At 44.6% G+C, this 26827-nt stretch overlaps 1 protein-coding gene across 1 annotated transcript in view; it reads right to left on the bottom strand.

The window, feature by feature from the left end:
- ARL15 (ADP ribosylation factor like GTPase 15) overlaps positions 1 to 26827 on the bottom strand; it is a 440798-nt gene that overhangs the window by 402805 nt on the left and 11166 nt on the right. The window contains exon 2 of the mRNA XM_038765618.1: positions 7651 to 7707. Within this exon, the coding sequence (XP_038621546.1) occupies positions 7651 to 7707 (57 nt within the window). The remainder of the gene's footprint in view (positions 1 to 7650; positions 7708 to 26827) is intronic.

A 26827-nucleotide genomic window follows, 5' to 3' on the forward strand; every position in this document is an offset into this window, starting at 1 on the left:
ATACATCCCCACTGTACAGATGAGGTAAATGTTCAGTAAAGCGCTCGATAAATACCGCAGATTATTTATGGTATTTGTTAAGCACTTACTATGTGTCGAGCACTGTTCTAAGTCCTGGGGGAGATACAAGTTAATCAGGTTGGACACGGTCCCTGTCCCATGCAGAAGACGCAGTGTGGCTCAGTGGAAAGGGCACGGGGTTTGGGAGTCAGAGGTCATGGGTTCTAATCTCGCTCCACCATTTATTAGTGTTTAGAACAGTGTCCCAGCGCTTAGAACAGTGCTTGGCACATAGTAAGCGCTTAACAAATACCATCGTTATTATTATCAGCTGTGTGGCTTTGGGCAAGCCACTTTAACTTCTCTAAGCCTCGGGTACCTCATCTGTAAAATGGGGATTAAGACTGTAAACCCCATGTGGGACAACCTGATTACCTTGTATCTACCCAGCGTGGCTTAGTGGAAATAGCCCAGGCTTGGGAGTCATAGGTCATGGGTTCTAATCCCAGCTCCATCACTTGTCAGCTGTGTGATTTTGGGCAAGTCACTTCACTTCTCTGGGCTTCAATTACCTCATCTGTAACATGGGGATTAAGACTGTGAGCCCCATAGGACAACCTGATAACGTTGTATCTACCCCAGTGCTTAGAACAGTGCTTGACACATAGTAATCGCTTAACAAATACCATAATCATCATCATCATCATCGTTTAAATGAGCCCTATGGCAGTCACAGCCTTGTCCAATCTGACTACTTTGTAGACATACTGTTTCTAGTGCTTAGTACAGTGTTCTGCACCCAAGAAGAGATTAATAATTATCATGACTACTATTATTACTATCCAGGCCAGTGAGGCCTAATGGAAACAGCGAGAACCTGGAAGTCAGGAGACCTGGGTTCTAATCCCAGCTCCACCACTTGTGTGCTATGTGATCTTGAGCAAGTCACTGAAATTCTCTGGGCCTCAGCTGCCTCATCTGCAGAATGGGGATTCAATGCCTATTCTCCCTCCGACTCACCCTGTGAGCTCTACATGGGATCTGATAATCCTCTATCTGCTCCAGAGCTGATAAAGTGCTCGGCATATAAGAAGCACTTAAAAATACCACGATTATTATTATTATTATTATTATTATTATTATTATTATCTGAGCTGATTTTCTTGTAGCTACTCCAAAGTGTAACATATACGTCCTAAGTGCCACTGATTTTCTGACTATTTATTAAAATTAATTGCCCAAACACTTAGTATTATGCTCAGCACAATACAAAAATGATATAAATGCCTGTCCGTTATGGGCAAAATCCTAAAGATATTGAAACAGTCTGCATATGCAACCTAGAACATTTTTATATTATTATTATTATTATTGTGCAAATTGACTCCTATCATATTTATTAAGCGCCCACTGCGTGCAAGGCACTGTACAGAAAACATTTTCCTATCCTAAAGAATGGCTACCAATAAAAAACCCCACCAAAACTCAAAGTTCAGGAGTGAGAGCAGGAATTGAGGAGAAGCAGCATGGCCTAGTGGATAGAGCACGGGCCCGGGAGTTGGAAGGACCTGGGTTCTAATCAGCTGCTTGTCTGCTGAGTGACCTTGGGAAAGTCACTTCACTTCTCTGTGCCTCAGTTACCTCATCCGCAAAATGGGGATTAAGACTGTGAGCCTCATGTGGAAAAGGGACTGTGTTCAACTTGATTAGCTCGTAACCAGCCCCAGTGCTAGGTAGTGCCTGGATGAAAATAAAAACAAACAGGGATCTGGGGAGTAGAGGTGATGAGGAGGAATGGTTAGTAGGGTTACCATGGGAAACAGCAGGGTCATTCTTTGGGGGTCAGGGGAAGTAACTGGGGTACAGACAGGAAACTACCCCAGGGGAGGAGGAAAGCATCTAGACAGAAGAGAGACAATAATAAAAACAGTTGTATCTGTTAAGCGCTTACTATGTGCCAAGCACTGTTCTGAGCGCTGGGGAAGATACAAGCTAATCAGATTGGACACAGTCCCTGTCTCACAAGGGGTTCATGGTCTCAATCTTCATTTTACAGATATGGTCACTGAGGCCCAGAGAAGTGAAGTGATTTGCCCAGAGTCACACAACATGTAAGTGGCAGAGCTGGGATTAGAACCCAGGTCACTGAATCCAGTCCCCTGCCCTCAGGTAGCTCATACACTAATGAAAGAGCCACATGGGGGGGGCCTATTCATAGCCAAGGGAATGTGAGGACCAATGAATCAATGGTATTTATTGAGTGCTCACAGTGTGCAAAGCACTGTACCGAGCGCTTGGGAGAGGAACAATACAACAGAGTTGATTGCTACATCCCTTGATGGCAAGGAGCTTATACTAATGAAAGAGCCACAAGGAGGGCCTATTCACAGCCACAAAGCACTTGGGAAAGTCTAGACTATCAGCTCATTATGGGCAGGGAACACAGCTGCTAATTTTGTTGTATTGTACTCTTCCAAGAGCTTAGTACAATGCTCTGCATAAAGAAAGAGCTCAATAAATATCATTGATTGACTGAGGCAGAAGAGATCTCAGCTACTCAGTGTGCATGCTAACCTGATTCTTAACTAGCCACCACTTGTCAGCTCTGTGACTTTGGGCAAGACATTAACTTCTCTGTGCCTCAGTTCCCTCATCTGTAAAATGATTTTACATTTTTTCCTCCCCTCCCAACTTTTCCTCTCCTCCTCCCCTCCCCATCACCCCCCCCGCCCTCCCTCTGCCCTACCTTCTTCCCTTCCCCACGGTACTTGTATATATTTGTACATATTTATTACTCTATTTTATTTGTACATATTTATTACTCTGTTTATTTTATTAATGATGTGTACATAGCTATAACTCTATTTATTCTGATAGTATTGACATCTGTCTACCTGTTTTGTTTTGTTGTCTGTCTCCCTCTTCTAGACTGTGAGCCCGTTGTTGGGTAGGGACCGTCTCTATATGCTGCCGATTTGTACTTCCCAAGCGCGTAGTACAGAGCTCTGCACACAGTAAGCACTCAATACATATGATTGAATGAATTAATGAATTAATTAATAAAATAGGGATTAAGACTGTGAGCCCCATGTGGGATGACCTGATTACCTTGTATCTACCCCCGCAATCAGAACAGTGCTTGGCACACAGTAAGCGCTTAACAAATACCATCTTTATTATGATTATCTGTCATAGCATCCAGATGAATGGCTCACGATCAAACAGGGAGCTGCTAGAACACTCAGTAAGTCAACTGCATTTATTGAGCGCTTACTGTATGCATAGCACTGTACTAAGCCCTTGGGAGAGTACAACAGAACAACAGAACAGATACATCTGCCACACTTTCATTCATTCAATTATACTTATTGAGCACTTACTGTGTGCAGAGCACTGTACTAAGTGCTTGGGAGAATACAACAGAACAGATACATCTGCCACCCTTTATTTCATTCAATTACATTTATTGAGCACTTGCTGTGTGCACAGCACTGTACTAAGCGCTTGGGAACAGATATATCTGCCACCCTTTCATGCATTCAATTATATTCATTGAGCGCTTTCTATGTGCAGAGCACTGTACTAAGTGCTTAACCCCACTAAACTAAACCCTTGCACCCCTCCTACCTGGACAGCTACTTGCCTACAAGTCTAGGAAGGATAAAGCTGAGCATTGAAGTGTCTGGATGGATTTGAAGGGAACTCTGAGCAGCCTGCCCAGACAAAAGGTAAAAGACATAAAAAAAAAAAAAAAAGGTCTCAGTGCAGAAGACTCACTGGACAACAGCCTCTATTGTAGGACCAGTTCAAAAGTTATTTTTTAAGGGCACTTTCTCACACAGGGCCTAGTAATTCAACAAGCAACAGAAAGAGCATCAAGCATTAAGGCCAACCCAGCACAACTCCACGTCCCTGAAAGGCCTCCAAAAAGGTTTTTTTAAAAAAATATATATTACAAATGCCCTAGTCCTGCTGTTTTGTCCTTGTTTTAAAGACAAATCGCCTCCGTGTTCAGAAGATGGTGCTACTGAGAGAGTGTGCTATCTTCTAGGACGTGCCTCTCTGTTGATAAAACATGAAAAGAAAGATCTTCCCAACTAAATGTGTCAGTTTTAGTGGACTGTTTCTGTTTCGAACTTTTTGTCTTGTCTTATGCCATCGAGTCGTCTTCGACCCATAGCGACGCCACGGACACATCTCTCTCAGAATGCCCCACCTCCATTTGAAATTGTTCTGGTAGTGGATCCAGAGAATTTTCTTGGTAAGAAATCCATAAGTGGTTGACCATCGCCTTTGCCGCGCAGTAAACTCAAGATTTCACCCTCGATTCTCTCCTGTACCACTGCTGCCCAGCACAGGTGAGTTTTGACTTGTAGCAGATACTTGAAATTGATTCTAGGGGTACAAAACATTGGGTTTGGAGCACTACTATTTTCTTCCCTTCAGACTTTCGATATGACCATACAAGTCCATTTCGCCTGTGCCCTTGGGAGATGATAATATCTGATCCAACGCTCCACAGTGGTGACGCTCAGGAGAAAAACTTCCACAGTCCATCTGCCATGGACATAATTTCTTTTTTAATAAAAAAACTAATGGCATTAGAATTTTCCCTACTAGGCAAATAGGCCAAAGCCCAGTCTCTGATTTCTTCCACCGGAGGTTATTAACAACAACAGCATGAAGCAGCGTGGCTCAGTGGAAAGAGCAAGGGCTTTGGAGTCAGAAGTCACAGGTTCAAATCCCGGCTCTGCCAATAGTCAGCTGTGTGATTTTGGGCAAGTCACTTAACTTCTCTGGGCCTCAATTATCTCATCTGTAAAATGGGGATTAAGACTGTGAGCCCCCACCGTGGGACAACCTGATCACTTTGTAACCTCCCCGGCTCTTAGAACAGTGCTTTGGACATAGTAAGTGCTTAATAAATGCTATTTAAAAAGCCTAATAATAGTACTTATTATTATTATTACTGTGGTATTTGTTAAGCGCTTACGATTAGTCAAGCACTGTACTAAGCTCTGGGATACATAACAAGTTAATTAGGTCAGATAGAGGCCCTGTCCCCTGCTTGGATTGGGAGCCTTATGAGGGACAGGAGGGAGAAGAGATAGGAAATCCCCATTTCACGGTTAAGGAAGCTGAGGAACAGACAAGTAAGTTTCATTCATCCATTCGATCATATTTAGTGAGTGCCTACTGTGTGCAAAGCACTATATTAAGCATTTGGGAGAGTACAGTGTAACAACAGACACACACCTTCCCTGCCCATGACAAGCTTACAGTCTACAGGGGGAGAAAGACGCTAATATAAATGAATAAGGTGACTTTCCCAAGGTCAAACACCAGTGACCGGTGAAGGCATGGGGAGAGAGGGGGCTCAGTAACCACAGGCTCGTCCTCTAGACTGTAACCTCGTTGTGGGCAGGGAACTTGGCTACCAACTCTGTTATACTGTATTCTCTCAAGCGCTTAATACAATGCTCGGCACATAGTAAATGCTCAGCAAAAACAATGGATGGATTGAGTGACAATGTTGTAAGCCCAAGGAGCAGAAACCACACAATCAAAATAAAAGCAATGTGGCCTAGTAAAGAAGCAGCGTGGCCTAGTATATAGAGCCCGGGCCTGGGAGTGACTTGCCTGCCACTTGTCTGCTGTGTGACCTTGGGCAAGTTACTTCACTTCTCTGGGCCTCTGTTACCTCATCTGTAACACGGGGATTAATGCTGTGAATCCCATTTGGGACGTGGACTGTGTTCAACCTGATCAGCTCGTATCTACCCCAGCACTTAGAACGGTGCCTGGCACACAGTAAGCACTTAACAAATACCATCATCGTCAGAACTCGTGCTCTGAACTTTCCCAAGTGCTTAGTTCACTATTCTGCACACCAACAGTGCTCAATAAATACCACTGATTTGACTGATAGATAATTTTTGCTTTCAACTACTGTTCCTTCCACACTCCTGGCTCTTTCTCATCCTTTTAACTCATATCGTTTTCTGCTTTCTGAATGTTTTCCTCACCCTTGACGTCTAAAAAAAAAAAAAAAAAAACACTTCCTTCCTCAGAAAGGAGTGACCAAGGAGTGCACCAGTGGCTACTGACTCCATGCATGGGCGAGTGCAGAAAGATGAGCCCTCTGGTCAATAGCCATGGTTTTTGTGCATTTTATAGGACAGAATTTGAAGGGAGAAAGAAGAGGAGAGGGAGGAGGAGGCGGAAAGGGAAGAGAGGTAAACGGGGGCAATTCAAATCAGGTAAAACAGTTTGAAATTCTCAGAAGGTGGCCATTATGTATCTGACAATAGTCCTTGACTGCATAAGCCAAGGTGTCCAGGTTGCCTTTTGAAATTTTCATTAACTAAGAACTTTATCGAAGAACTCTTCTAGCATGAACTAAGGGGTTTTTTTTTACGCTTTTAAAGTTAACATTCTTCTGAGTTGGAGAGGTCAAGGAATCGGATCGCGTGACGTTCTACTTGGAAACTATTGCACCGATTCACCATTTGACCTTAAAAATGTCACCTGAAAGCTCTCGGCTTCATTTTATTTGATTTTCAAGGAGCTGATAACTACCATTTGCACTGTGTTGTTAGGCATTATCTTTTTAGATATAATTTCATGCTTGTAAAATAATCTATGGCTTTTGGGATTTCTGTGTGGATTTATTAAAAGATACCTGGTTTAACTGTCCTGTCTTAAAGAGCACAAGATAGAAAAGAAAGCCAACTTTTCCAATATTCACACCAACGGTGCCCTGAAATGAACTACAATTCACACACTTATCAATACCCCAAAATGACACTGCAAGAAACACGTCTGAAAATCCTCCCCCCACACACTAGCACTTGTCAATTCAAAAAAAAAAAAGGCAAGTCTCAAAATTAATTTGCACATTTTTGTAAATAAACATTCTCTCTCTCTCTCATGGCCAAATCACTAAAACCAAAATCTAGGTTGAGCAATATCAGTACACCATTTCCTTCTGGGTCTGGGGTAGGACGACTGAGATTTGAGCTTACCCTAGTGGAAAGCGCCCGGGCCTGAGAGTCAGAAGCTCTGGGTTCTAATTCCAGCTCTGCCACTTCCCTCATGGTGTAGTAATTAGAACCCAAGCCTGGGAGTCAGAAGGTCACAGATTCTAATCCCAGCTCCGCCACTTGTCCTCTGTGTGACCTTGGGCAAGTCACTACACTTCTCTGAGCCTCAGTTATCTCACCTGCAAAATGGGGGTTGAGACTGTGAGCCCCATGAGACAAAGACCGCATCCAAGTCGATTTGCTTGTATACACCCCGGCGCGTAGTACAGTGCCTGGCACATAGTAAGTGTTTAAAAAAACCATAATAATTATTATCATTATTCCCTGCTGTGGGACCACGGGAAAAATCTCAACTTCTCCACGCCTCAGTCTCTACATCTGTAAAATGGGGATTAAACACCCACTGCCCCTCGTACTTAAGACTGTGAGCCCGGGACTGTGTCCGACCGGTTTACCTTGTATCCACCCCAGCGCTTAGTGCAGTGCTTGGCACATTGTAAGCCCTTAACAAATACCCCCAACTGAGTATTATTCAGCAGAGCCTCAAATGAAATTTTTTGCCCTATTTGGAATGACGTTTGGTACAGCAGAAACACACATTGCTTACCGTGTAAATGCCAATTCTACAAACCGCAAATGAGATCTGGATACACTCAGACATTCTCTAAAAGATTAAAATAAGAATAGGCGATTACCAGTAAACTAAACAGCCTCATTTCCCCTTTCTCCCCTCACCTCCCACCATCTTTGGAGAAGCAGCGTGGCCCAGTGGAAAGAGCACGGGCTTTGGACTCAGAGGTCATGGGCTCAAATCCCGGCTCCTCCAACTGTCAGCTGTGTGACTTTGAGCAAGTCACTTCACTTCTCTGTGCCTCAGTTACCTCATCTGTAAAATGGGGATTAAGATTGTGAGCCCCCCGTGGGACAACCTGATCACCTTGTATCCTCCCCAGCACTTAGAACAGTGCTTTGCATATAGTAAGCGCTTAACAAATACCAAAATTATTATTATTATTATTAAATGTGCACATAAATAATAATAATAATGATGATGGTATTTGTGAAGTGCTTACTATGTGCCAAGCACTGTTGTGAGTGCTTATGCTATGGGGCTGAGGATGGGGTGAATATCAAGTGTTAAAAGAGGAGAGATCCAGGTGAATAGGTGATGCAAAAGGGAGAGGGAGTAGGGGAAAGGAGGGCTTAATCAGGGAAGGCCTCCTGGAGGAGGTGGGATTTTTTAATAAGACTCTGCAGGTGGAAGGAGTGAAGGTCTGTCAGCTATGAAGTGGGTGGAACTTCCAGGCTAGAGAGAGGAGGCGAGGGCTATTTAACTGATCAAGGAGAATAGGACACTTCCCCCAATCCGGAGCTTAGTACAGGGCCTGGCTCATCGTACACGCTTAACAAATACCATGACTATTATTAAAAAATTAGAATACAGGTGTCATCTACTGGTCTGTCAGAGCACTCTACCATCAGCGTCACTAGACTCAATCAATGGTATTTACTGAGCACTTAATATGTGCAGAGCATTTTATCCCTCCATCCTGTAGGCTCTTCGCAGGCAACTGAATGTGTCTATCAAATCAATCGTAATTATTGGGCGCTTACCGTGTGCAGAACACTTTACTGAGGGCTTGGGAGGGTACAATAAAGAAAAGCTGGAAGACACATTCTCAAGATCTTACCAACTCTATTGTATTGTACTCTCCCAGGTACTTAAGAAAAGCAGCGTGGCTCAGTGGAAAGAGCAAGGGCTTGGGAGTCAGAGGTCTTGGGTTCTAATCCCGGCTCCGCCACTTGTCAGCTGTGTGACTTTGGGCAAGTCACTTAGCTTCTCTGGGCCTCAGTTACCTCATCTGTAAAATGGGGATAAAGACTGTGAGCCCCACGTGAGACAACCTGATAACCTTGTATCTATCCCAGCACTTAGAACAGTGCTTGGCACATAGTAAGCGCTTAACAAATACCATCATCATTATTATTATTATTACTTGGTATGGTGCTGTGTGCTCATTAAGTGCTCAAGAAATAAATAATAAATAAATAATAAATAAATGTCATCATTATTATTACTATTTTCTTGAATACTGATTTGCTCCTGTATCTAGGATGCAGTCTATGAAATAATTTCATCAGGAGCTCTATTCATGTTTATATTCATACTCTGATTCCCGGGCCGGGCCTGAGAGTCGGAAGGTCATGGGTTCTAATCCTGGCTCCACCACTTGTCTGCTGTGTGACCTTGGGCAAATCACTTCACTTCTCTGTGCCTTAGTGACCTCATTTGTAAAATGGGGATGAAGACTGTGAGCCCCACGTGGGACACGGACTGTGTCCCATCTGATGATCTTCTATCCAACCCAGCGCTTGGTACAGTGCCTGGGACATAGTAAATGCTTAACAAGTACCATGATTATATTCAGCCAGTGACTGAAGAACGTCAATCGGAGGGGATAACTAGGGCTGTTCCACACACCGGGTCCTTGTCACCGACATTCATTCATTCATTCAATCATACTTATTGAGCACTTACTGTGTGCAGAGCACTGTACTAAGCAGTTGGGAAGTACAAGCTGGCAACATATGGAGACGGTCCCTACCCAACAACAGGCACACAGTCTAGATATCACAACCTCCTGGTCACAAATGGGTTCCCTCAGCAAGGCAGCGCTTAGTACAGTGCCTGGCAGACAGTAAGTGCTGAACACATTATCCCCCACCCCCCACCCCCCAAAAAAAAGCAGGATGATATCATGGAAGAAGCACAATCCTAGAACGTGAAAGTCATAATGCCTGGCTTCTAATCTCACCTCTGCCACTTGTCCATGTGAACTTGGGCAAGTCACTTCACTTCTCTGGGACTCAGCAACCTCATCAGGAAAATGGGGATTAAGACTATGAGCCCCTTAAGGTACATGGACTGTGCCCAACCCGATTACCTTGTGTCTACCCCAGTGCTTACATAGTAAATGCTTAAGGAATGCCATAAAAAAAAAAAAACCACGGACGGGGAATCAGTGGAAAGAGCACGGGCTTTGGAGTCAGAGGTCATGGGTTCAAATCCCACCTCTGCCAATTGTCAGCTGTGTGACTTTGGGCAAGTCACTTAACTTCTCTGGGCCTCAGCTACCTCATCTGTAAAATGGGGATTAAGACTGTGAGCCCCCAGTGGGACAACCTGATCACCCTGTAACCTCCCCAGCACTTAGAACAGTGGTTTGCACATAGTAAGTGCTTAATAAATGCCATCATTATTATTATTATGGGCACAGGTGCAATGGCCAGCTGAGTTCCAGATTCCTAACGAGGTCATCAGAATGTGCTCTCCAAACCAACATCACCATCAAAACTGGCCTTCAGCTTCGTGGACTGTGTTCAATGCTTTCACCACGACTACTGCAGCCAAAAAATTTGGCCTTGGCGACTAACTCCTGAACCAAGAATGGTTAAGATTGCTGTGGGCAGGGAGTGTATCTGCTACACTGTTCTATTGTACTCTCCCAAACACCTACGACAGTGCTCTGCACAGTAAGCACTCAATAAATTTGAATGACCAGCTGACTGATTCCAGCCCAAAAGCCGGTCATGTGCAGGAAGACATCAATTACTGAAATACAATAACAAAGGCCGAACTCGGCCCAGCACTTGGTTAAGAATTCTATAATTGATGCCTCGTGGTTAAGAATCAGGCCTTACTTTTTCTTATGGGTTTTGGTCAAAAAACTCTAGAGGGGGGTATTTGCTTACGATGCACCATAAGAAAGAGTGAGCCTCTCTTTCAAACGGGTCCCTCTTTTAAATGAGGGCAAATATGGAAACCACAAAAAAGTGGGAAAAACCTTTGATGTCTAGCTAAGTAAAAACCGCCTACTTCTAAAATGAAAAAGTGCCACAAGCAAACGAGGACTGGTTCCAGCATAGCAACAGAAAGAAGCAGGATTGCACATATAGGCACGGGGCCGACTTTTGGGGATCCACCATCGTCTAGCTCAAGGACTTCAAAAATCAGACATCAGAGGTCACAGGTTCTAATCCCACAGCTGTGTGACTTTGGGCAAGGCTTCTCTGTGCCTCAGTTCCCTCATCTGTAAAATGGGGATTAAGAATATGAGCCCCACGTGGGACAACCTGATTACCTTGTATCCACCCCAGTGCTTAGAAAAGTGCTTGGCACATTGTAAGTGCTTAACAAATACCATCATTATTATTATTACTATTCTTAATTGATTTTATGTACGGAGCACTTACCGTGTGCCAAGCACTGTGCTAAAAGCCACTGGTGCCATTTTGGGCACCTGGAATCACTTCAGCCTTCTAAAATCAGACACCTCACAGGCTTTCCCTGGGTGAAACTGAGGCTCTGGTGTGCGGGGTCTTAGTAGTTGAGTGAAGGCTCTCAATCTAAGCTGAACTTTCATTCATTCACTCATTCAGTTGTATTTATTGAGCGCTTACTATTTGCAAAACACTGTACTGAGCGCTTGGGAGGGTATGAGAAGCAGCGTGGCTCAGTGGAAAGAGCACGGGCTTTGGAGTCAGAGATCATGGGTTCAAATCCCGGCTCTGCCAATTGTCAGCTGTGTGACTTTGGGCAAGTCACTTAACTTCTCTGTGCCTCAGTTACCTCATCTGTAAAATGGGGATTAAGATTGTGAGCCCCCTGTAGACAACCTTATCACACTGTAACCTCCCCAGCGCTTAGAGCAGTGCTTTGCGTATAGTAAGTGCTTAATAAATGCCATTAGTATTATTAGTATTACAATATGATAATAAACAGACACATTAACAGAAATACGTTATGGATACAGACCTAAGTGCTGTGGGGCTGGGAGGAGGGAGCGATGAATAAAGGGAGCAAGTCAGAGTGACGCAGAAGTGAGTGGAAGAGGAATGGAGGGCATAAGCAGGGAAGGCCTCTTGGAGGAGATGGGCTTTCAATAAGGGGTTGGGAAGAGTAATTGTCTGTCAGACACTGGGAGGGAGGGTGAACCAGGCCAGAGGCAGGATGTGTTTTGTTTCTTTTTTTGCAAAGGGGGGCAATGGTTAGCAATCTGCCTGTTGCTGGGTAGGGATTGTCTCTTTTGCTGAATTGTACTTTCCAAGTGCTTAGTACAGTGCTCTGCATACAGTAAGCGCTCAATAAATACGATTGAACGAATGAATCTGAAAGCCAGTTTTCCCCTAGTGACGGCCCAAGTCAAGGGAGGTCAGAAAGGCTCAATTAAACACCTGCACCTTGCATGTAATGACAGCTCCTTCGGGGCTTTGGGCCTAATATTCACTTAGGGTTTTCTGGTTTTGAAGGAGCAAATATTTTGTCTTCGTGATCTGGGCCAGGCACTGTCCTAGGCAACAGGGTAGATACAAAAAACAAGATAATGAGGTCAGACACAGTACCTGTCCCACATAGGGCTCATAGTATTAACCAAGGCACTGAGAACTTGAGTGTCTTCCCCAAGATCACTGAGCAAACGGAGGAGCCGGGATTAGAACACAGGTCTTCTGATTCCGAGGCCCAGGCTCTTGCCACTAGGCCACATTGCCCGCATCCTGCCTCTGGCCTGGAATTCCCTCCCTCCTCAAATCCGACAGACGATCAAGCTCCCCTCCACCTTCAAAGCCTTATTGAAGGCCCACTAGAAAAGCAGCGTGGTTCAGTGGCAAGAGCCCAGGCTTGGGAGTCAGAGGTCATTGGTTCTAATCCCGGCTCCGCCACTTGTCAGCTGGGTGACTTTGGGCAAGTCACTTAACTTCTCTGTGCCTCAGTTCCCTCATCTGTAGAATGGGGATGAAGACTGTGAGCCCCACATGGGACAACCCGATTACCTTGTATCCCCCCACCACCGCGCTTAGAAGAGTGCTTCACACATAGTAAGCGCTAAACAAATACCATTATTATAATCTCCTCCAAGAGGCCTTCCCCGACTAAGCCCCATTTTTCCTCACCTCCCACTCCCTTCTGCATCAACATGACTTACTCCCTTTGCTCTTCCCCCCACAGAACTTATGTCCACACCTCTAATTTTATTTATTTGTATTGTTGTCTGTCTCCCTCCATCTAGACTGTAAGCTCATTGTGGGTGGGGAATGTCACCTTTCATTGTTGTGTTGTACTTTCCCAAATGCTCTGCACACAGTAAGTGCTCACTTGATAAATACGACTAAATGAATGAATGCTTCTCCTTTGAGGCCTCTAAATCCTACAGCCCTTCCCCTTGGGAGCTTCAAAGGCCTAGAAATGATTCCGCTAGTTCGAAGTAATCTTGGGATGCTCAGGCCTGAGTCTAACATTAAGGAATTTCTGTCACCTGTTGGGACAATCACCTCTTCACCTGAGTGGATTTTTTTTATGGCATTTGTCCAGCGCTTACTGTGTATCGGGCACTGTTCTAAATCCTGGGTGGATACAAGTTAGTCAGATTAGACACGGTCCCTGGCCCACATGGGGCTCACAGTCTGAACCCCCCCTTTGACAGATGAGATAACTGAGGCCCAGAGAAGGGAAATGACATGCCTAAGGTCTCACAGCCGACAAGTGGTGGAGACAGGATTAGAACCCAGGTCCTTCGGACTCCCAGACCAATAATCTAGCCACTTGGCCACACTGTTTCTTGTGTTTCAGAGTGATTTCTATTCCCCAGCAATGTTGACAGGGAAAAATCTCAGGGTCTCTCCTTGTCAGTCAGTCAATCAATCAATCAATCAGTTGCATTTATTGAGTGCTTACTGTGTGCAGAGCACTGTACTAAGCGCTTGGGAAGTACAAGTTGGCAACATATAGAGACGCTCCCTACCCAACAGTGAGCTCACAGTCTAGAAGGGGGAGACAGAGAACAAAACAAAACATATTAACAAAATAAAATAAATAGAATAGATATGTACAAGTAAAATAGAGTAATAAATACGTACAAACATATATACATATATACAGGTGCTGTGGGGAAGGGAAGGAGGTAAGGCGGGGGATGGAGAGGGGGAGGAGGGGGAGAGGAAGGAGGGGACAGTCTGGGAAGGCCTCCTGGAGGAGGTGAGCTCTCAGTCAGTCAATCATATTTACAGAGTGCTTACTGGTGCAGAGCACTGTACTAAGCGCTTGTGCACTGTACTAAGCGCTTGAGGGAGAAAGAGGCAACTCCCCAAATATCAATCATATTTACTGAGCCTTTACTGTGTGCAGAGCACTGTACTGAGAGCTTGGGAGAATGCAATACAACACCATCGCTAGACGTGTTCTCTGCCCACAAGGAGCTTACCATCTGCTAAATACTTACTATGTGCCACATGCTGTACTAAGCACTGGGGTTGATACAAGAGAATCAGGTTAGATGTTCCTACCCACTTCACTTCGCTGGGCCTCAGTTCCCTCATCTGTAAAATGGGGATTAATAATAATAATAATGGCATTTATTAAGTGCTTACTATATGCAAAGCACTGTTCTAAGCGCTGGGGAGGTTACAAGGTGATCAGGGTGCCCCACAGGGGGCTCAGTCTTAATCCCCATTTTACAGATGAGGTAACTGAGGCCCAGAGACAATTGGCAGAGCCGTCATTTGAACCCGTGACCTCTGACTCCAAAGCCCGGGCTCTTTCCACTGAGCCCCATGTGGGACAACCTGATTACCTTGCATCTACCCCAGTGCTTAGAATAGTGCTTGGCACATACTAAGTGCTTAATACAATAATAATAATAATAATAATGGAGTGGAAGAGCAGGCATTTAATCTCCATTTTACCATTGGGGGAACTGAGGCCCAGAGAAGTTGGGCCAAAGGAGGTATCAGAAATGGCATATACAGTTTTTGCAAAATGAGTTCACACCGTTTTAAAGGGACCTAATTGCCTGAAGTCACCCAGCTAGCTAGTGGAGGGGCTATTAAAACCCAGGTCCTCTCTTACTTCCAGGCCCACGCTTTTTCCAAGGTTTAGCACATGGCCCTAAAGGCTATGTGCTGACGATCGCCTGGAAAGAGACCTCAATCAGGCTTCGATTGATTAATTGATTCGAAACCACCCCGCGAGCTGCAGGGATTGGGTTCAAAACCTCCCCTCCAACCTAGCGTAGCACCTGCAAGAACTCCACTTCTTCCGGTCTCTGTGCCTCCCCCCAACCAGAGTGACGGGGGAGCCAAAGCAGTGGCCAGGGAGGGAGGTAACACAGTACTTGCCTAGTGTTTTGTTTTGTTGTCTGTCTCCCCCTTCTAGACTGTGAGCCCGCTGTCGGGTAGGGACCGTCTCTATCTGCTGCCGATTTGTACTTCCCAAATGCTTAGTACAGTGCTCTGCACACAGTAAGTGCTCAGTAAATACGACTGACTGAATGAATGAATGGTGAAATGTCACCATATGCCTCGCTACACTTGCTCCAAAAGGCTGGCAAAAATGTTGGGACGAACACACGGAAGATGGTTTTAGACTGTGAGCCCCCTTTTAGACTGTGAGCCCACTATTGGGTAGGGACTGTCTCTATATGTTGCCAACTTGTACTTCCCAAGCAGTTAGTACAGTGCTCTGCACCCAGTAAGCGCTCAATAAATACGATTGATGATGATGATGATGGTTTAATCTATGGTTTTACCTGGCACCATATGCTCTTCTGTACAGAAACTAAGCAGCATGGCCTGGTGGGTAGACCTCGGCCCTGAGAGTCAGAAGGACCTGGGTTTTCATCCCGGCTCCGCCACTTGTCTGCTGTGTGACCCTGGGAGAGTCACTTCACTTCTCCGTGCCTCAGTCACTTCAACTGTAATATGGGGATGAAGACTGTGAGCCCCACGTGGGACAGGGACCACGTCCAACCCGATTTGCTAGTATCCACCCCAGCATTTACTGCAATGCCTGGTACATTGTAAGTGCTTAAATACCACTATTATCATCATTATTATTATTAGGAGCCAAGTGGTCTCACTATCATTCATGGTCTACTTTTATCCAACATGCAGCCATGCAGAACTCGGGCAAATATTTCGTATTTCTGCCTTTTTTGTATTTTCTTTTTTTTTTAATCTTACGTATTGAGTAATCACTTTCCTTGGCAAGGTAGCTCATCTATTACTGGGTAACCTTTAATTTGACCTTTAATGATAAGAACCATTTGGCTGACAAGTTTATCTTTAAAGCACCTACATTCAGAATGTTCTATACCCATTTGACAATGCTTGGCAGTTCCTTACCAAAACATCAAATGGTAGTGGGAAGGCTGGTTGGATATTCTATTTATCACTACTCTTCATTGCCCCACAGCAAGCACTTGGACTAAAAAAAAATAAAATCTATGGATGCTTACTATAAGTGATGTTGCAATTTTGCTCTCTATGGCTCAGACAAATGTCAGTAAATTAAGCTCATCATGGGTAGGGAATGTCACTGTTTATTGTTGTATTGTGTTCTCTCAAGTGCTTAGGACAGTGCTCTGCTGACAGTAACCATTCAATAAATACAACTGAATGAATAAATGACAGTTCTTCAACCCACTATCGTACTGTATAGCATAAAGAGGTGTAAAAAATGGCATATCTACAGTTTTTGCAAAATAGGTTCACACCCTTTTAAAGGGGCCAAATACATTTATGTAGGGTGTTAAGGGCTTCTTAAATTTAAATCAATTTAACCAGGTTTAACAAAGAGCTGTCAGGGTTTTTTTGTTTGTTTGTTTCCTTGCTTTAGGATACTTGTTAAACCTTTACTATGTGCCAAGCACTGTTCTAAGCGCTGGGATAGATACAAGGTGATCAGGTTGTCCCACATGGGACACTCTTGTCTTCATCCCCATTTTACAGATGAGGTAACAGGCATAGAGAAGTGAAGTGAATTGCCCAAAGTCACATTGTTGTCAAGTCGCTTCCAACCCAGAGCAACGTCACGGAACTGTACTAAATCCTGGGGTCGATAAAAGATAATCTGGTTGGAATCAGTCCCTGCCCCAGATGGGGCTCACAGTCTAATTTGGAGGGAAGTTAAGTTCCCAAGACCACCCGGCAGACAAGCGGCAGATTTTTCACCTGCAATTTGATCAGCTATTTTATAAGTACATGGACTAACTGAATTCATTAAGGCGAGATATGGTGTAATAAAGATATTCACATTTGGGAGTTTGAAGCAGCCTGTGAAAGTAAGATCTGGGAGGCCAGAAAAGCACACAGAATGCACTAAGACATATCTACAGCTGAATAAACCAAATCTCATTCTCTCATTCATTCGGTCACATTTACTGAGCGCTTACGGTGTGCACAGCACTAAGTGCTTGGGAGAACGCAATACAACAATAAACAGACACATTCCCTTCCCACGATTAGCATTTACAAGGTTTGGGTCTGCGTAGATTGTTAATTCTCTAAGGATATTTCTCAAGTCTATTAAGTGCTGTACTCTTCCAAGCACCTTGTACAATATACGCTCAAATACTACTGAAGAAGAAAATTGGAATTACAAATGGATACCCTATGAAAATATTGGAGCTTTACAAATTTAAAATATTAGTTTGGACTAAAGACTCAACCGACGAACTTAATATTTGAAAGGAAATTACTTGGGGATATGGAGTGTATTGTCAGTGATGGGCATCTTGTTTTTAGTTTTGCTGTACACCAACATACTAATGCTCATTTTCTTGTTCTGATAAGCATATATATATCTATAATTCTATTTATTTATATTGATGCCTGCTTACTTGTTTTGCTGTCTGTCTCCCCCCTTTTAGACTGTGAACCTGTTGAAGGCAGGGATTATCTCTCTTTGTCGCTGAATTGTACTTTCCAAGAGCTCAGTACAGTGCTCTGCACAGAGTAAGCGTTCAATAAATATGATTGAATGAATAGGTTTATAAAATATGAATCTTCCTTAAACCACACCTTTTCCAAATTGTGCCCAGAGGTATGGCTTTCATTGATGTTTGCTTTCTGTCGTGGAAACCGGAAATCCACTGAAGGTGTTCAGAAAATAACCCGAAAACAAGGGAACTTAATAGTAATAATTGTGGTATTTGTTAAGCACTTACTCTGTGCCAGACACTGCACTAAGCCCCAGGATGGGGAGGTACGTGTTTATTACTCTATTTATTTATTTTACTTGTACATATCTACTCTGTTTTATTTTGTTAGTATGTTTGGTTTTGTTCTCTGTCTCCCCCTTCTAGGCTGTGAGCCCACTATTGGGTAGGGACTGTCTCTATATGTTGCCAACTTGTACTTCCCAAGCGCTTAGTACAGTGCTCTGCACACAGTAAGCGCTCAATAAATACGATTGATTGATTGAGGTGGGGAAGGCCCTATAAGCTAATCGGTTTGGACACCGTCCCTGTCCCACATGGGGCTCACTGTCTTAATCCCCATTTTACAGACTAGGGAACTGAGGCCCAGAGAAGTGAAGTGACTAGCCCAAGGTCACCCAGCAGACAAGGGGCAGAGCCAGGATTAGAACCCATGACCTTGTTCTATCCACTAGGCTATGGTGCTTCCCCTAACATTCTCCCATCCACGGCTATGGTAGCTATAGAAATAGTATTTATCTGATGGTATTGACACCTGTCTACTTGTTTTGTTTTGTTGTCTGTCTCCCCCTTCTAGACTGTGAGCCCATTGTTGGGTGGGGACCGTCTCTATATGTTGCCAATTTGTACTTCCCAAGCGCTTAGTACAGTACTCTGCACACAGTAAGTGCTCAATAAATACGATTGAATTAATGAATACTTATCAAGTGCTTACCACATACAGAGCACTGTACTACGTGCTGACAGAATTAAACACAGCCCCTGTCCCACGTGGGGTTCACAATCCAGAAGGTAAAAAGCCATTCCTGGAGGGGAAGGTCAACACGGTGACCAGAAATGCTCCGGAGTTGGCTACTCTCAGAGTCCCTGCTCTCTTTTGAGCCCACATTTGCCAAAGAACTCTATCGAACTAAGTTCAGCGTGTCCTCGGGAACTGAGACATTCCACTCTCGATATTTCTAAGGGAGTGTAAAGCAAAAGGACAATAATCCAAGTCAAAAGAGCTGGTCCCTGCCTCCCGGGGAGTCAAGGAAGTGCTAGTCTCACTTTCGCTTTAACCGCTCTTCAATTCGGCTTTAATCTGGTTTCAGTTAGAGTTCATCCTTCCGTCTTACCTACGTTCTACTTGTTTGTCCTAACATTCATATTTCTTCCGTGACCCTGGCCTTCTCTTCAATATTTTTCTTTTTTAAGATCGACTACGGAGAAGCAAAGGGGGAAAGCAAAACAGCTGTCACCAGATCTGAGCTATTAAAAAGCCAGAGAGCACATTATCTATGCTGCCTAGAGAAGTCAAAAAGCCACCATACGAAGCAGCGTGGCCTAGTGGATAGACCACACGCCTGGGAGTCAGATGGACCTGGGTTCTAATCCCGGCTCCGCCACTCATCTGCTGCGTGACCTTGGGCAAGTCGCTTCACTTCTCCGTGCCTCGGTTCCCTCAACTGGAAAACACGGATTAAGGCTGCGAGACCCGTGTGAGACATGGATGGCGTCCAACCCGATTACCCTGTATCCACCCTGACGCTCAGATTAGTGCAAGCGTTTAACAAGTACCTGAAAAAAAGAGTCCCTTCTCATTCAACTAGAAAGCAATTGCACACCTTGGAGAAGGTAGGGATAGGGATCGTGAGTTTCTTCAACTGACAGCTAGGCTAAACAAGTTCTATCTTGATGATCTTGAAGTTAAACAGAGAAGGATACTTTCTACATTCCTCAAAACAAAACACCTAAACCAAACAGATTTTTATCACGCTGCTGTCTGGGTTTCAGTTTCAAAAGGTGGAAGTCGATTCTTTCACTCTCGTGTTTCGGATTTTAAAACCAACTCAGGTTTATAACCACAGCCGCGGGGAAGGGCAGTCACTTATTATACAGTTATGGATACGAAAGTGTGGCCAGCGTTTTCAGCATTTCTCAATGAAGACTTTCCTTCCTAATTAGTAAGGACACAAATGAGACGTTGCTAATGACGAGACCTCCCGTTTCAGCTTCCGGAAGGGAAGAGAAATGCATCACTATCGTTCTGGGGAGAGATAACAGATTCTCAACCCAAGCACTGCTGAAGGAGTTCCTATTCCAAGTTTGTTTTTTGTTGGGGGGGTTTTAATAGTATTTGTTAAGCACTAAGTACTGGGAGAGGTAAAAGCAACCAAGTTGGACACAGTGCAAGTCCCACAGCAGGCTCAGAGTCTTAATCCCCATTTTACAGATGAGGTAACTGAGGCCCAGAGAAGTGAAGTGACTTGCCCAAGGTCATACAGCAGACAAGTGGCAGAACTGGGATTAGAACCCAGGTCCTTCTGGTTCCCAGGCCCGGGCTCTATCCGCTAGGACTTGCTTCTTCTCTTGGAAATCCAAACTACCCTGAAACTAAAAGAACTGCTTGTTTTAAAAGTGTACTTTCCCTCTACCGAAGAAACATGTGCTAGTGGATAGGGTGAGGACCTAGGAGAAGGATGACCTGGGTTCTAATCGTGGCTCAGTGCCTCAGTTACCTCGTCTATAAAATGAGAATTCAGTACCTGCTCTCCCTCGTATTTGGATTGTGAACCCCAAGCGGGGCAGGGACTGTGTCTGACCTGATACTGCATAAATGCCAGCATTCATTCATTCATTCAATCGTATTTACTGAGCACTTACTGTGTGCAGAGCACTGTACTAAGCCCTTGAGCACTGAGTATGGTGCTTGACACAGATCAAGTGCTTAACGAATATCACTATTATTATTATTATTATTATTATGATTCAGACCTACCCCTCATTAACTTTGTTGTCAATCATATTTATTGAGCGCTTACCGTGTATAATAATAATAATGGTATTTGTTAAGTGCTTACTATGTTGCAGGAACTGTACCGAGCGCTGGGATGGATACCAGCAAATCAGGTTAGACACAGTCCCTGTCCCGCACGGCGCTCACAGTCTTAATCCCTATTTTACAGATGAGGGAACCAAGGCCCAGAGAAGTGAAGTGACTTGCCCCAGGCCACAGAGCAGCCAAGGGGTAGAGCCAGAACCCATGACCTTCCAACTCCAGGTCCGTGCTCTATCCACTATGCCATACTGTTTCTGAGCACTGTTCTAAGTGCCTGGAAGAGTAGAACAATAAACAGACTCACTCCCTGTTGCACTGTACTCTCCCAAGCGCTTAGTACAGTGCTCTGTACACAGCAAGTGCTCAATAAATACCCTCGATTGATTGATTGAGGAGTCCAACGGCTAGAAGAAAGGGAAAGTGTGCTGGAGCTATACCTTCAGGCGTGAAGTGCTCTGCACACAGTAAGTGCTCAATAAATATGATTGAATGAATGACCAAAAGACCATATGAGGAGGGGCCCATATGGCCACAGTGGTGACCCAAATTGCTAGCATGGCCTGCTGGTCCTAGTGCTACCAGTAAGTGCTTAATACCAGAATTATCATTATTATTACTATTATTCTGCTGCATTAGATTTTGCTAAATTGGTAAAAGAGATACATAAGCAAGCCACAAGCTGCATGGCCTAGTGGAAAGACTCTGGGCCCAGGAGTCAGAGAACCTGGGTTCTAATGACTTGTCTGCTGTGTGACCTTTGGCAAGTCACTTGACTTGCCTGGGCCTCAGTTGCAGCATGGCTTAATGGAAAGAGCATGGGCTTGGGAGTCAGAGGTTGTGGGTTCTAATTCCGCCTCTGCCACTTAGCTGTGTGACTTTACTAAAGTCACTTAACTTCTCTGTGCCTCAGTTACCTCATCTGTAAAATGGGGATTAAAACTGTGAGTCCCACGTGGGACAACCTGATTACCTTGTATCAACCCCAGCACTTAGAACAGTGCTTTGCACCTAGTAAGCACTTAACAAATACCATAATCATTATTATTATTATTAACTCATTTGTAAAATGGGAATTAAGACTGTGAGCCTCGTGTGGGACATGGACTGTGTCAAACCCAATTTGTTTGTATTCACCCTAGTGCTTAGTACAGTGCCTGGCACAGAGTAAGCACTTGAACACCAGAATTGATTACTAGCAATAGTAGTATTTATTAAGTGCCTACAGCAAGCAGAGCCCTGGCAAAGAATTATCATTAATGTTATGGTATTTATTAATCGTTTGCACTACCATCCTTCCCATCTCACAAGCCTGCAACCTCAGTGTCACCCTTACTCCACTCTCTCATTCACCCCACACGTCCAATCCGTCACCAAAACTTGCCGGTCTCACCCCCACAACATCGCCAAGATCCGCCCTTTCCTCTCCATCCTAACCGATACCTTGCTGGTTCAATCTCTCATCCTATCCCGACTGGATTACTGCATCAGCCTCCTCTCTGGTCTCTCCCCACTTCAGTCTATACTTCACTCTGCTGCCCGGATTATCTTTGTGCAGAAACGCTCTGGGCATGTCACTCCCATCCTCAAAAATCTCCAGTGGTTTCCAATCAACTCTTCGAATCAAGCGAAAACTCCTCACTCTCGGCTTCAAGGCTGTCCATCCCCTTGCCCCCTCCTACCTCCCCTCCCATCTTTCCTTCTCCAGCCCAGCCCGCACCCTCCGCTCCTCACTGCCGCTAACCTCCTCACTGGGCCTCGTTCTCGCCTGTCCCGCCGTCGACCCCCGGCCCACATCCTCCCCCTGGCCGGGAATGCCCTCCCTCTGCACATCCGCCAAGCTAGCTCTCTTCCTCCCTTCAAAGCCCTACTGAGGGGTCACCTCCTCCAGGAGGCCTTCCCAGACTGAGCCCCCCTTTTTCTCTGCTCCTCCTCCCCTCCCCATCACCCCCACTCCCTCCCTCTGCTCTACCCCCTCCCCGCCCCACAGCACTTACACATATATTTACATATTTATTATTCTATTTATTTTATTAATGATGTGTCTATATCATCCTATTTATTTATATTGATGTTATTGATACCTATTTACTTCTTTTGATGTCTGTCTCCCCCCTTTTAAACTCTGAGCCCATTGTTGAGTAGGGATTGTCTCTGTTGCTGAATTGTACTTTCCAAGTGCTTAGTACCGTGCTCTGCACTGAATGAATGGATAGGCCCTGCTGCTTCCCTGCTCTTGTAAGCATGGAGCAAATCAACCAACTATGTTGTACTGTACTCTTATTCATTCATTCGATCATATTTACTGAACACTTTCTGTGTGCAGAGCATTATACTAAGCGCTTGAGAAAGTACAATACAGCAATAAATCCCTGCCCACAACGAGCACACAGTCTAGAGGGGGGAGGAAACAGAAATCAATAAAAATAAACAAACAATATACATAAATGCTCCACCCGTAGTACTCACTCACTACGTATCACTGATTCAATGCTCTGCACACTGCACTAACTCAATAAATATAGCTGACTGATTTACTTGTTTTACACCTGCCTGTCCAAGGGAATGCACACTCTTTGTGGAAGAGGAACAAACCACTTTCAGCTGGGAACTTTCCCAGCGCTTAGTGGCTTAATGGGAAGAGCACAGGCTTGGGAGTCAGAGATCATGGGTTAGAATCCCAGCTCCACCACTTATCAGCTGTGTGACTTTGGGCTAGTCACTTCACTTCTCTGGGCCTGTTACCTCATCTGTAAGCCCCACATGGGACAACCTGATAATCTTGTATCCACCCCAATGCTTAGAACGGTGCTTGGCCCATAGTAAGTGCTTAATAAATACCATCATTATCATTATTATTACAGTGTGTTGAGTCCAGGAGACACTTAAATATCGTTATTCCTACTGAACCGTGATCGGAAACCTGATTTTTAACCATATCACCCAAAGCTGTCAATTCATTCATTCAATTGCATTTATTGAGTGCTTACTGTGTGCAGAGCACTGTACTAAGCGCTTGGTAAGTACAAATCGGAAACAGATAGAGACGGTCCCTACCCAACAGCGAGCTCACAGTCTAGAAGAGGGAGACAGACAACAACACAAAACAAGTAGGCAGGCGTCAATACCATTAGCCTAAATAGAATTATAGCTATATACACATCATTAATAAAATAGAGTAATAAATACAATGCCAATGCATCTGATGAGATGACAGATCTACGTTAACACATGCTATCAAGTTAGAGAAGTTGTTCAATACGGTAGCCAACTTCTCTTTTATGGTAAGAGAAATGTCAGCCCTCCCGGGTGACTCTACTATCTGATTACCTTGTATTGACCCCAGTGCTTATAGAACTGTGCTTGGCACATAGTAAGCACTTAACAAATACCATAATTATTATTCTACAGCCCTGGTCTCCGCCATTCCGATGCCACCCATTGCAGTTGATCAAACTGTTTTCCCTTTTCCCCCCACTCCCACACGCCGATCCTCTGACCTAGTGGAAAGAGCCTGGGCCTGGGAATCAGAGGTTGTGGGTTCTAATACCAGCTCTGCCGCGAGTCTGTTGTGTGACCTTGGGCAAGTCACTTCACACTTCTCCGGGCCTCAGTTACCTTGTCTGGAAAATGGGGATTGAGATTGTGAGTCCCACGTGGGAAAGAAAGGGACTGTGTCCCACCTGATTACCTTGAACCCACCCCAGCGCTTAGAATAGTGCTTGCCACACAGCAAATGCTTAACAAATACCGCAGTTAGTATTATTATTATTATTATCCTCCAGGACCATACCACCTGGAGCCCCAGAGCTAAGATCTGTAAGAAGCCCAGTCATCTAATAGCAAAAGCAATGCGCTGTGAAGCAGTAGTATTCATTCAATCATTCAATCTTATTTATTGGGCACTTACCATGTGCAGAGCACTGTAATTAGCACTTGGGAGAGTACAAAAGAAGAGTAAACAGACTCATTCCCCAGAAGTAGTGGCACTATTTTATGGTATAGTGATATGGTATTTGTTAAGCGCTTACTATGTGCCAGGCACTCTACTAAGCACTGATGAGGGGAATACAAGCACTCGATAAATATGATTGAATGAATTAATGAATGAATTCAATCATTTTATTGAGCACTTACTGTGTGTAATGCACTGTACTAAGCACTTGGGAGAGTATAATAATAATAATAATGACATTTGTTAAGTGCTTACTATATGCAAAGCACTGTTCTAAGCGCTGGGGAGGATACAAGATGATTAGGTTGTCCCATGAGGGCCTCACAGTCTTCATCCCCATTTTACAGATGAGGGAACTGAGGCGCACAGAAGTTAAGTGACTTGCCCAAAGTCACACAGCTGACAAGTGTATAATAACAGACATACTATTGCCCACAACAAGCTCACAGTCTAGAATGAATGATAATGATGACAATGGTATCGGTTATGTGCTTACTATGTGCCAAGCACTGTTCTAAGTGCTGGGGTAGATACAAGGTAATCATGTTGTCTCACGTGGGGCTCACAGTCTTAATCCCCATTTTACAAATGAGGTAACTGAGGCACAGAGAAGTTAAGTGGCTTGCCCAAGGTTACACAGCAGACAAGTGGCGGAGGCAGGATTAGAACCCACATCCTCTGACTCCCAAGCCCGGGCTCTTCCCACTAAGCCATGCTGCTTCTTCACTGATAAAACACTCAAGAAATCCAACTGAATGAATCAGGTTGGACACGGTCTCTGTCCCACGTGGGGCTCAGTCTCAATTCCCATTCGACAGATGAGGGAACTGAGGCCCGGAAAAGTGAAGTGACTTGGCCAAGGTCACACAGCAGAAGAGCAGTGGAGCCAGAATAAGAAATCAGGTCCTCCTGATTCCCAGGCCCGGGATTTATACCCTAGGCTATTAGTAAGCTCTTTCTTTGTTTCAGGCACCTTCGGAAGCCCTGGGGTAGAAGCAAAAGGAGAAGCAGTGTGATTCAGTGGAAAGAGCCCAGGCTTTGGAGTCAGAGGTCATGGGTTCAAATCCCGGCTCAGCCACTTGTCAGCTGTGTGACTTTGGGCAAGTCACTTCACTTCTCTGGGCCTCAGTTCCCTCATCTGTAAAATGGGGCTGAACACAGTCCCTGTTGTACTGGGTCTCGCTTTCTAAGTAGGAGGGAGCATAGGTATTGAATCCCCATTTTGCCATTGAGGAGAATGAGGGATATAGAAGTGACTTGTCCAAGGTCACACGGCAGGCAAGTGGCAGAGTTGGGATCAGAACCCAGGTTCATTCACTCATTCAATCGAATTGATTGAGTGCTTGAGCAGACCACTGTAATAATAATAATGATGGCATTTATTAAGCACTTACTATGTACAAAGCACTGTTCTAAGCGCTGGGGAGGGTACAAGGTGATCAGGTTGTCCCACAGGGGGCTCACAGTCTTAATCCCCATTTTACAGATGAGGTCACTGAGGCACAGAGAAGTTAAGTGACTTGCCCAAAGTCACACAGCTGACAATTGGTGGAGCCAGGATTTGAATCCCTGACCTCTGACTCCAACCTCGTGATCCTTCTACTGGGCCACGCTGCTTCTGTACAGTACACACTGTACTAAGCGCTTGGAAAGTAGAATTCAGCAACAAGCAGCAGGTCTTCTGGCCCCAGGCCCTGTCCTTTATCGACTAGGCCATGCTGCTTCCCTACGCTTCACTTGGTGCCCTGCAGTGTACTGAGCTCTTGGGAAGTACAACACAAAGAAGTAGTGCATTTCCTCCTCACAAGGAACACTTACAACTGAAGAGGTCCGAATAAATATCTGAGTACACATCTACCCATAGTAATAATAATGATGGTATTTGTTAAGCACTTACTATGTGCGAAGCAGGGTTCTAAGCGCTGACCCATGAGTCATAAATATTCTTATAGTATTTGTTAAGCACTCACTAGGTGTCAAGCGCTGTTCTAAGCGCTAGGATAGATACAAGTTAATCAGGTCA

This window comes from Tachyglossus aculeatus, chromosome 23, assembly GCF_015852505.1.
Source record: "Tachyglossus aculeatus isolate mTacAcu1 chromosome 23, mTacAcu1.pri, whole genome shotgun sequence".
Classification (NCBI taxonomy): Eukaryota; Metazoa; Chordata; class Mammalia; order Monotremata; family Tachyglossidae; genus Tachyglossus; species Tachyglossus aculeatus.